This window comes from Trichosurus vulpecula, chromosome 6, assembly GCF_011100635.1.
Source record: "Trichosurus vulpecula isolate mTriVul1 chromosome 6, mTriVul1.pri, whole genome shotgun sequence".
Lineage (NCBI taxonomy): Eukaryota > Metazoa > Chordata > Mammalia > Diprotodontia > Phalangeridae > Trichosurus > Trichosurus vulpecula.
In genome coordinates, this window is record NC_050578.1 from 262830736 (window position 1) to 262843776 (window position 13041).

Genomic DNA, 13041 nt, shown 5'->3' on the forward strand with positions numbered 1-13041 from the left:
TCCTTTTCCAGTTTAATCCTAATTACTAGTGGTTTAGTGATTTGCAAAAAGAAAAACAAGTTTGGGTGACTAGAGTGGTTCAGCTAGTCAGGTACCTATTTTCTTGACTTCATGGTTGCAAAAATACTAATCCCCAGTTTTGTTCATTCAGATTATGGTTCTTTCCTTTGTAGTTCTACCAGTTCTATGTCCATATGTCCAATCCTCTCCTCTCAGAGTCTTGTTTCCAGGTTTGAGAAGTTTCACTTTAGGGCAAGAGAGAAGACTGAAACAAATTTGTGTAATAGTTGTGTGACAATGGAGATGAAATCAGGCTTTGAAAATTCTAATATTTTCATCCAGAATGTAATCACCTGGGTAATAATTTCTTCAGTGCAAAAATGACATCTTTGTTTCTCAGACTGTATATGATTGGGTTAAACATGGGTGTGACAATAGTGTAGAAAAGAGAGAGAACTTTGTCTGCCTCTGCTGAATGAATGGATTTGGGTCGCAAATATGTGATGATAGCTGACCCAAAGAATAAGCCTATGACAATGAGGTGGGAGGAGCAAGTAGAGAATGCTTTGGATCTTCCAGTGGCTGATGGCATCTTTAGGATTGTGTTAAGGATTTTGCTGTATGACCATAGTATCAATAGAAAGGGAATCATGGCTAAGATCAGGACATCAGCATAGATAGAGAACTCATTCACAGAAGTGTCTCCACATGCCAATTTTAGTAATGGTGGTATGTCACAGAATATGTGATTAAGTTTGTTAGAACCACACAAGGGTAATGAGAAAATTTGGTATGTCTGTCCTATCTGGAGTGGAATCCCACTGATCCAGGAACCAATCACCAACTTGATACATGTATTGTGATTCATGATGATAGGATAGTAGAGTGCCTTACAGATTGCCACATAACGATCATAGGCCATCACAGCTAGTAGGAAGCACTCAGTGGCTCCCATAACAAGGAAGGAAGTAAGTTGTAAAGCACAAGAAAGGAAAGAAATATTTCTTTTCTGACTCCAAAGGTTTGTCAGCAGTCTTGGCATAGTTACTGATGTGTAACAGATTTCTAAGAAGGAGAAGTTGCCAATGAAAAAATACATGGGTGTTTGGAGAGTGGGATCAGTCTTGGTGACGAAAATAATAAGGCCATTTCCTATTAGGATACTCATGTAGATGATCAAGAATAAAACAAAAAGAAAACCCTCAAGCCTAGGAAAATCAGAAAATCCCAAAAGAATAAATTCCACCATGACTGTGAGATTTTCTCCTCCCACATTTTCTTCATTTTCCATGAAAGGAAGTAGTGAATTCCAGACAACAAAATCACTGTCTCTGTAAAATAAGGGGTTTGTATTAGATGATCCATAAAATTCTCTTCAGTTATAACATTCTTCGTTATAGTGTCAACATTGTAGAGGTTTCAGAAAGGGAGAACATTTATACACTATTGATAAATTGGTTCAATAACTTTAAATATAAATTTAGTATTATGCTTTAAAAGTATGAATGAATTGTGTCTATACGTTTGGTCTTAGAAATACCACTTTTAGGCAACTACCTCAAGGAAGTAAAAGATAGAGAAAATAGTTCTATGTTTATTAGAATACTTACAACAAACATTTATTTTTATTTTGTTTTAGCATACAATTATATAGGGCAAAATGCTCATTGAGTAGTAAACAAGCATCAATTTATTTTACAGGAACATCACAAAATATTGTGGTGCTATAAGAAAATTCCATACAAAGATCATGAGTAATGTGGGAAAACTCTAATTAACTGATGCAGAATGAAGGAAGCAAAACCAAATGGATGATATATTCAATGACTATAGTAATGTAAATTGAAATGGCAACAAAACCCCATGACTCCATTGGTTATAATTACAAATCTTGACCTTAAATAAGAGATGAATAGATGCACCTTCCTTCCTTCTTTGAAAATGTGGAAGTTTTGTGCATACCCTTTGATCCATGAATACCACTACTAGGTATTCCCAAATAGTGATCCCAAAAAGATCACTAAAAAGGGAAAAGGACCCACATGTAAAAAATAGTAATAGCAGCTCTTTTTGTGCTGGAAAAGAATTGGAAATTGAAGGGATACCTATCATTTGGGGAACAGCTGAACAAGTTGTGATATATACAAGCAATGAAATATTGTTGTTCTATAAGAAATTATGAGAAGACAGATTTCAGAAAAAACTTGGAAAGACTTACCTGATCTATTCCTGAATGAAGTGGGCAGCACCAGGAGAACATTGTTTACAGTAACAGCAATGTTGTGTAATGTGAAGTAGCTTTTCTAAGCAATGAAATGATCTAAGACATTTCCAAAGGCTCATGATGGAAAATGCTATCCACATTCAGAGAAATAAAACTGGAGTCTGAATGCAGATTGAAGCTTATTATTTTCATTTTTTCTCATGCTTCTTTCCATTTTGTTCTGATTCTTCTTTCACAATATGACTAAAGTGGAAATATGTTTAATATGATTGTACATGTATGACCTATACCAGATTGCTTCCTGTCTTAAGGAGGAGGGAGGGGAGAGAAGGAGGGAGAAAAAATATTTGGAATTCAAAATCTTATACAAGTGAATGTTGAAAACTATTTTTGCTCATAATTGTAAAAAAAAATAAAATACTATTAAGTAGGAAAAAAGAAAATGGAGAAGTTTATGGGTGTGGAACATTGGATTTCAAGCTTCAGTTGATAGGCTATTTAGTTTAGCTTTAAAAAAATAAGGGGTGTATCTGGCTTAGGGAAGGAAGAGTGTTTTATCTTGAATTTAATGTAATGAGTAAATAAAAGCTATCCCTAAATTATAATTTTTACACAAATATTTTGAGAGTATCTTCACTTTAAAAAATCACTAAAGATGTATTAAGTAGTCAGCACATAAACCAGGCACTGGGCTAAGAACAACAAATTCCAGAAAAACAACAACCACAAAAAAGCATTAATTGCTTATTCTATTTAATGCATCGAACATTTACATGTTGCTTCTATATTCTTCTAGCTGAAATATTTTTAATTATATTTGCTAAGATGTTTAGATTGACATCGGGTACCAGAATGGGACTGCTAGGGGAAAAAATAAGTAAGATTTCTGTACTAAAAGCTATTCACAATGGTATCATCTAAAATTTATTCCTGAATTATAAGATTCTAATAAAACATATTGTACAGCTAAAAGGGACCTTCAAGGTCCTCTAGCTGAAAGTTCTGCTAATTTCAGAAAACTAAGGCTCATGGAAGGTAAATGAACACAAGTTTTCAGACTACAGCAGATCTCATTTATATAACATGCTGACTTTCAGAGGAATGGAAGCAACTGAGTGTAGTATTGCCATGCTTTATATATGACATCGAGAGGGGAAAAAAAGAGCAGAAAAATTTAGTATCTTTCCCCATCCATGGCTGATGCTATTAAACAATGCTTATTTCTGCCCTTTCACTTTTGCCAGGCTAGTTTCCACATCAAGAATATTCTCGGGGCAGCTAGGTGATGTAGTGAGTAGAGCATTTGCCCTGCAGTCAGGAGGACCTGAATTCCAATCTGGCCTCAGACACTTGACATACTTACCAGCTGTGTGACCTTGGGCAAGTCACTTAACCCTGATTGCTCTACCTTCCTCCACTCCACAAAAAACAATATTCTTAAACAGAATCTTTATTGATATTACTGCTTCTTAAAATGTATCTCAAATTCCCCTGTGATACCATGGAGGCTCAGAGACCATCAAAATTATCAATAATTTTCTCTAATACACCTTACTTTTGGTGTTTAGCATGTGCTACATAGATGCCTCTTCTCCTCTAATTGTGGGAGCCAAATTGAACCCAATACACCAGATACAGTTTAAGTAGGACAGAGTATCTGGGGAGTATGTCACCTCCTTATTCAAGTAGGTTGTTCCTCTTAATACAGGTAACATTATTTAGTTTGTTTATTTTTTCTCTTTGTTGAGGAAATAAAGAAAAAACCTAAAAAAACCAAAAACACAAGTATACATGTACATGTAGATACATGTACATATGAACACAGTATTAATGGTTTCATATTTTATCCAAGAAAAAAAGTAAAATGGATTTTCCTACATTTGGGGTGACAGCTAGTTTTGTAAGATTAATATGATGGTATCATACCATAAGAAACATGATTTTGAATTATTCAGAGGTTTAGGAAGATATATGAATTTCTGTAAAATAAGCAGAAGCAAGGAAACATTAAACAAAATGACCACACTGATATAAAGGAAAAGGGCATTAAATGGTAAAATAACTGAGATCAATATATGCAATAATCAATCTTGCACCAGAAAAGGAAACGGAAGTAGAATAGAAAGTTTATGGACTACACAAGAGCTATAAGATGTTGTCCAATATGGAAAGTATGATATTTCCCTTCATTTGTGTTACTTAACTAATAAATTTATTTATTGTCACCCCAATTAAATTACTAAAAATATTAGACTTAGAAATAAAATAATAACAAAGCTCATTTGGAAGAACAGAAAGTCAAGAATTTCAAAGAAACTGAGGAGGGGGGGAGAAGTAAAGGAAGGAGATTCAGTAATATCACTCCCTAAACTATACTATAAGGCAAGAGTATTATTGAAGGTTAAAATGGATGATTTTGATTATTTTAAATTAATAATTTTTAATATAAATAAAAACAATGTGGCCAAAAAAAGTAAGAAAGCAGAAAATGGGGGGAAAACTTTCATAGACAATTTCTCAGATTGGATATTATTGTCTTAGAATACTATCGTGATGTAGGAAATGATGAGCTGGTTGATTAAAAAAACATGGAACAACATGGATGTAATTTTGTGTATCTAGTAATGGTAACTTTCTGTAGGGCTGGAGTGGGAGGAGTGAGAGAGAAAGAGAAAAAATGGTGAAAATTGCATACCAAGAGAACAAAAGAAAATCTAGAAGGAAGCAAAATAACCTCGGTGGCTTTGAAAACAATGTGTTACATTTCTTATATAGATTTTCTTTCAGTGGAAATTCATTGTTTATATTGAATCTTTTTTATTTTCTGCTGTGTACATGGAAATGTATATATTTGCTCATTTTTGTATTTGTTTAAAATGAGTAAAAAAATTTACAAAAAGAGAGATATTCCTTGTTGCTACAACTAGATTTGAAATTACTTCAGTGGGAGAAAATAACATTTTTTTTAGGAGAGGTGAGGAATAATGTGTAGTTATGACAATAACACTTATCATATTCTATTGAAGTTTCAGGAGAGAGATACTTCTTAAAACTCTTAAGGAGTTTTTAATAAAGAGATATAAGTATTTGGAAATGGGTGTTTTGTGTTTGCATACAGGCATACATGTATATACATACATATATGTGTATGTATGTCTCTGTGTGTGTATGTATGTATATGCTCTTGGGGGAAAGGGCATGTTTTTCATTCTTTACAAGGAATTCTTCAAAACAAGATAACCAAAATTTTAAACTAATTTTTTTAAAAATCTTCTTAAAAACTAATTTTAATATTATGAACATATAACTTTAAAGACTGAAAAAGTCATAAAGTAGAAAATTGCCATCTTAGCATATTTCATAATCTTCACTAACCAACTCACATGTCTGCTATTCCAGCCTGTAATGATTTCTTCATCTTTTGAATTCTCCTGGTGTTTCTTTATGTGTTTTAAACAAAAGAATATATTTTACTAGATAACTTCCAAAGACCTTTGCAACTTAAATATTCTATATTTTCCTGCGTAAAGATCCTTTAAAATTTAAAATTATATTTTTTTCTGCATTAGAAGGTCACCTCTACCTCCAACAGTTTATATTCTAAGACATTTCTCAGAATTTTTATAATTTAGACCTGTGGAATTTTTATAATTTTTATATTTTTTATATTTATAATTTAGGCTTGTGGAATTAAAATATCAATAGAAGGAAAGCCAGAGCAATGCAAAGATGCATTAATATGATATTGAATTTAAAGTCACCAAAGTAAACAATAAACAAAACAAAAGCAGAGAATTCAGAAGATCCTTCTCTACTCCAGTCTGTGTTAGCATTCTGTATTTTTCTTTCTTTTTCATAGATTTCAAACTCAATATTACCCTTGCCTGTATCATGACTACTTAATTGAACAGGACATATTTAATAGTAGTAGCAAGAAACAACAACAACAAAAAAAAAAACAGATAGATTGTTAGATTAACCACTTTCATTATCTACCATGGAAATTGTTTTTATTGTTTGGTTGGTTGCTTGGTTTATTGTCGATTCGGTAGGTTGGCGGTTAGAAGAATGAAAGAAGGGAGGAAGGAAGGAAGAAAGAAAGACAGAAAAGAAGGAAGGAAGGAAGGAAAGAAGGAAGGAAGGAAGGAAGGAAGGAAGGAAGGAAGGAAGGAAGGAAGGAAGGAAGGAAGGAAGGAAGGAAGGAAAGAAGGAAGGAAGGAAGGAAGGGAGGGAAGGAGGGAGAGAAAAATTGGTAAGAAAGCAGAAAGAGAAGGAATAATTTGTTAACTTTTTAATATATGCCAGGTACAGGCCTAAGCACTTTATAGGTATTATTTCCTTTTAATCTCACATCAGCTTTGGTATATAATTTCTGGTAATATCTCCATTTTGCAGGTGAGGGAACTTAGGGTGACAGATGAAAAAGAACTTCACCCAGAATCCCAAATCTAGTTAAGTATCTGAGGCAGGATTTGAGCTCACATATTTCTTACTCCAAACTCAGTGCTTTATCCATTCCAGCACCTGGCAAATGGAAGCAACAATCTTTTGATTGCCCCCTGAAACTTCTAACTCTCCTATCAGCACACATTTTTCCAGTAATCTTACATGAAATGGAAAGTGTACTACAGAAACTATTCTTGTACAATTTAAGCATAATGTATCATTGATAATTCTTTAGCATTTTCTAATTTCAATATACGTTAGGCTGTTAAGAATTCTCTTGATTAAGGTCTTAGAACTGTGCTTCTCCTTGCGTATGTAGTCAAAGCAGGTTAGCTATATTGGCCTTAGAATTGTTTGAACAATAAAATAAAACAAAATAAACAAAACAAAAAACATTAAAATATACTCATGAAATAACTTCAAGTCATATTTTTTCTCCCAGTAGATAATATAGTTTAAGAAAAAATTTTAATTGATTTCTTCATCAAATGCAAACCAGCTTCTATTATTTTTTTTCTATTTTTCTTTTCTCAAAGCAGCCAGATAGTATTGAATTCAGATACATGTAGTCTCAACTCCTAACTCTGAGTTATACTGACTGTAGGAACAGAGAAAAGTCACTTATATTTTTAGTTCCCCAGGAAAATTTAATAATTTTTCAATTATTTTGGGAGTTTCCATACTGATAAAATAACAGATAATTCCTGTAACCTCTATTCTCCCCCTCAAAAATGTTGTTGGGTTTTTGTTTGTCTGTTTTTCAGCAAAGCAAAACTTTTAAAATATTTGCTCTTCATATAGAGAGGTTCATAGCTTAGTTCTATAGGTGGAAGAGACCTCAGGTTCTATATATTCCAATGACCACATTTTGGGGATCAGGGACAGGAAAGGGAGGGAGAGAAAATTTGGAACTCTAAAACTTGTGGAATTGAGTGATGTAAACAAAAAGAGAAGCAAAACAAAAACAATAATAAAAATAATAAACAGTTCAACTGGATTCCAAAGCAACAACAAAAACAACAGCAAAACCCTTCTCATCCTATTTTCAGCTGTTGAGTTTTGTCCATCCTTTAAAGATAAATTTAAATGTCATCTTCCACATGAAATCTTCCTTCTGTCCTCTAGTTGGTAAGAATTTTCCCCATTCAAATTGAGCAGGCAATTGGTTTCACCACTTTTACCACAACTCTCCTGTAATTTTGTCATCTCCATGGGGGAAGCTAACATGCCTTAACTAGACTTTGCTATTCCCCCCAGCACCTAGAACAGTGGAGCTCAATCACTGTTCGTTGATTGAATTGAAAGGTGTGTGACACAACACTGCCTGTCTAGAACAGGACAAAAACAGGTTAATTGGGTGGAAGTTAACAGGAGGGAGAGTTGGTTCATTCTGTGGAAAAAATGTCCTAAGAAATAAAGTGACAGTAAGAGGAATATTGTAATGATTACCAACTATGAAAGGCTTAGTGAATCTGATCAGTACAATGACCAAAGTTCATTCTGAAGGACCAATGATGAAAGATGCTATCACTTCCGAAGAGGGAACTGATGAGATCTGAGTGAAAATTAAAGTATACTTAAAAAAAAGAAAACTGTAGCCCAGGACGATTAAATGATTTGCTTAATGCATTAAACATTAGAGGAGGAATATATTATTTTACCTTATTTTGTTGCTTATGATGATCAACCAAGATCTATTATTATAGCTCTTTTACATAACTAAATTTTCAAAATTTTAGTGTGTTTTACTAAACATAATCTTTGAGTTGTGATACAAATCTGAAAACTATGAATGATCCCTTTTGCCTTGAAGATATTTTTATCACATTTAAATGTAGAAGGTTTTTCTTCACTTTTCTTAATTTTAGTCTTGTAATTAGACATTGGATTCAGAATTCAAATGCAGAAGAGACCAACAGACAGGCAAACAAAAATCAACCCAAGAGAGAAAGCTATATTCACACATGCGCATGCACACACACACACACACACACACACACGCATGCACACATTCATTCTTACCTTTCTTAGATCACATAAAATGATTTCCAGTGGCTTCTTTACCTTTCTCATACATATATATACATACATACATATAACAAAGTGTACATATGCTAATAATATCATGAGTAATACTACTCTTACCACTACTACTACTAAACACTCTTTACAAGATTCTTTGAGATTTATAAAATACTTTACATTCTACAGGTTATTTTATTTTGGGGACAGCCTTGGGAAGTAAGTCCTACAGTTATTTTTATGTTAATTATACAGATAAGTTAACTGTGGCACACAAATTTGAGTGATTTGACTGAACAACCATTATATCCTACCTTTGAAACTCTGTCTTCCTTGCCTTATGCTCAGACTTCTTTGCAGTACCATATTCCTTTTTTCTACTAACTTATTAAAACATTCATCACAACCAAAAAAGTTGCAGAATCAACCAACCACCTCTCCTCTAAAACATGCTCTGTTCAACTGAATTGCAAGTCATTAAATAGCTTTCTTTTCTACTCTCTTCTGTAGGGACAGCTCCCTTCCCAGGTCATTTTTCACTTTTTAATGAGAAGATATGCATATGCATATACGTATATATGTATACGTATACATATATGTATATATAATTATATATATATATATATATATATATATATATATATTATGTGTGTATCTTCTGATTTCAAATCAGTATTCTAAAAATTCATTAATAAGGCAATTTTAAAATACAAAGTTACAAGGGCTCAGAATCAGTAGACCTTAAATAAGTTTTAATTTTCCTTTTAACTAGATACACAACTTATTAACAAGTAATTATGATCTTTTAGACTAAACTTTCCCATCTGAAAAATGAGGGTACACAAAGTCACACATATCAGGTTATTGTAGTGTTGTGTAAAAATATCTTATAAAGAATCTTCTTACATCTGTTAGTCATCATTAATAATCATAGCACCGAAGAATTATTCCACTGGAAATAAGTGAATTAAAACAACCTCAAACACTTTTGATGAACAATTCTCTTGTTTTCTGTATTTTTTTCTTCTTCAAGTATAAATTAAAAATGAATGAATGAAAATATTACTATACAAAATATTGTTGAAAATATTTGAACTACAAACAGAAAGGTAAATTAGTCCCTACCATAAAGCAGCTTGAGCTCTAAAAGGAGTCCATAACATATGAAGGAGATTTCAAATTTCAGTTAGATATACAGGTCTAGTTTTACTTTGGCTACAGAGGTAAAGCAAATGGTAATGAATTTCTTCATGGTATTGTGTCTGATAAAACCACATTTGTAGCTGATGTTGAATCTTATTGTTCATTCATTCAAGCTTATTTGTTTATTTATATATTCATTAATTTATTTGCATGTTTGCTTGCGTGTTTGCTTATTCATTTATTTATTGTCATTTATATGAGGTTTAAAACACACATTGCACATATTATCTCATTTTATCCTCACAATAAATCTGGGAGGTAGCACTATTATTATTCCCATTTCACAGATGAGGAAATAGTCATACAGAAGTTAAGTAATTTTCTTATGCTCATATAACTATGTCAGCATAAGAACGTGTCTAAGGTCCAGCTTGAACTTAAGTCTTCTTGACTCCAGCTCCAATAGTGTACCCACCAATTCATGCTTTCTATCATTTGAAAATACCAGAAATTTTGACAAGAAGACAAGATTTTTTTTCCTGGTTGTCCATGGCTGTTGTTGCTGAAGAACCATGTGTAGGTTATATTTCCATAAGTATTGCTCTCTTGGGCATAGGTTGTAGTGTCTGTGCTGAAAGTGCAAGTAGCAGACTAGGGGTGATGGGTTAGTTGGTGGGTCATCCACAATAAGCTGTCTACACCTGCCTTCCCATCATTCATATTTGGTGAACAATTGCTATTGGTGGTGAAGTTGATATTAGGCCACTTCTCCACAGGTGTTAGCCCCAACCCTTCAATGGCATCTTTAAGAGTTAGACTTGAGGTAGGGCCAATGGTCTGCAGTACCCTGCTTTTCCCAGGTCTGTTAGTCAAAGAACACTCTACTCTCACCCTGGGCCAGAGAGGAAAAAAATGGTGAACGTTGGACCTGCCGAGGACATGCTTCTACCTGTTTCTCCCTCAATATGTCTTGTCTCCACATTGCTGTAACTCCAGATCTTGAGAAGGTAGCACAAGATATTTGAGATGCTAGACAGAGAGGCAAGCAATCTTAGCTACAAATTGAGGATGTTAGTAATAATTCTATCCCTACTTTCTACCTAGGGCTATTAATCTGTTTGTTTGTTTTTAAATACAGAATGAGCTTTCTTTCTTCCATGAACCGGGTCTTCAGGTTTTGATAATCTACCACACTCAACTTATTTTTCATTTGATTGATCATATTTAGTAGTAAATCCATTAAAATAATAAAGGAATCTTAGAACAACTGAAATAAACTGGTTAAGGATATCTGAGGTCAAATAGGAGCTCTGCTATAGATGACTTGTGTGGCCCCAGGCAAGTTAATGCAATTTGCTGGAACTCACTTTTCTCATTTATAAAGTGATGGATAGATAAGATCATCTCCCCAGTCCCTTGCCACTCTAAATCCTATGAATGCACTCATCAATCTGCCTTTTTCCTTTCCATTCCCATTACCACTGAAATGTGTGATCTTACATCTGGCCTCTGGCAACCATCTCTAGGATGAAATATATTAATGTTACTTTTAAATGGAAAGAAAAGTGGGTTCAGAAAATAAATTTAACAGGCAATATTTGGTGGGAGAGGTGAAGAAATGACAGGTTTTTTTAATAACCTGTGGGTTTTGTTGGACTGTGATATTAATTCGAATCAATAGTCTCATAGGGAAGTTAAGAAACCTAAAGCAAAATAAAGCCCTGGGATTCTCTGAATTGAGTCCTAAGAAGCATTAGGAAAATTATGCTACACATTAATCAAACCACATCTAGAGTATCATTGTGAGTTTTGTACTTTTCTCTTAGGAAGTTCACTATCAGGCTTCATAATATCTCAAGAAGTGCAGAGAGGTGGTAAACAGTTTTTAGAAAATCCTAAATAACTCTTTGGTAGATAATTGTGCATGTTAGACCTATATAAGGGGACAAATTTTAAAGGAGATGTGGGGTAGAATGTCTGCTTTCATACCTTTGAAGAGATATCATGTGAATATGAAGTTCTGTTTGTCCCCAGAAGTGAGACATGGATATGTGATCAGCAAAGAGTATGACTTAACCTTGGGTAAGGAAAATTTCCTTGTAAGAGTAACTTAGAAGTGGAAGGGAATGCAAGTAGGGGTTATATCTGTTCAATTTTGCACCTGCTTTTCAGATTTTTGAAAGATAATCCCAGATGTCCACTCATCAGGGGTGATCTATTGCAACACAGGGTGGATGTCAAAGGACACAAGCTCCCCACCAGCTAGAATGTTTTTGATTATACGTTTAACAGATGAGGAAAATGATACTTCATCAACTATCATATGGGATAATGATCTGTTGTTCCCTTTTTTGTTTTTGTTTTTTTTTTTTTAATACAGAATGAGCTTTCTTTCTTCCATAAGCCCTGCCTTCAGGTTGTCATAATCTATCACACTCAACAAATGAGAGAAAGTGTTGCTTAACAGAATATGTTGGGGAAGAAATCTCACTATTTTAAAACAGATGAAAAAAGTCTACCTTTTAAACAAAAATTAATTCTGAATTCTTCTAAATAAGAACATTTAACCAAATGAACAAAACTACATATTGGCCAAACGAGTTCAGGATGAGAAATGAGACAATCTTCAATATATCCTAAATTATACCAAGAGAATGATAAAAAAATTAACTATAAAATAGGTTTAATACTAATACTTTTATTCAAGTCATATATTTATGAAGTGAAAGCTAGCACCATGAATGTTAAGACTCCGGCAAAGTGTTCAGTAGACAATAGACACAATCTAAGATAAAATAAAATTGCCCAAATACTCAGTCTAGGTCTAATGTCAAAAGTGGAGTTGTTATGCATTTGAAACGAATATTCAGTTAAAATCTGTCCATGTCCTCAGGGTTTTTTTTAATTCAGTTGAAGACACTATATGAGCTCAATTTAGATTATTGAGTTATCCCTTCAAGAAAGATGAGAGATATTTAAGAGTACAATTTGTAAAACGGATTCTATCTGTCTTTGGACAACACAAAGACACAAGTTATTTTTTGTGTGTGGGGGGAACATTCTATTGTTTTTACATTACTTCCAGACAATGATTGTTTTTTTGAAAATATAGAGGGAAGGCATTCAGTTTCATTTCCATAATAACTGTGAGACAAAGGGAGAAGAAAAAGACTCTGTAAGTTTGAGTATTTGCTTCACCATCTTAA

General features: G+C 33.4%; 1 protein-coding gene across 1 annotated transcript; it reads right to left on the reverse strand.

Moving 5' to 3' along the window:
• Positions 1–349: 349 nt before the first annotated feature.
• Positions 350–1291, reverse strand: LOC118853934 (olfactory receptor 10AG1-like). Its single transcript, XM_036764186.1, has one exon. The coding sequence runs from the start codon at positions 1289–1291 to the stop codon at positions 350–352; it is 942 nt and encodes a 313-aa protein (XP_036620081.1).
• Between the last annotated feature and the right edge of the window lie 11750 nt (positions 1292–13041).

Coding starts and splice junctions, on each gene's coding strand:
- LOC118853934 (XM_036764186.1), bottom strand. CDS start 1,291: ATGGAAAATGAAGAAAATGTGGGAGGAGAAAATCTCACAGTCATGGTG.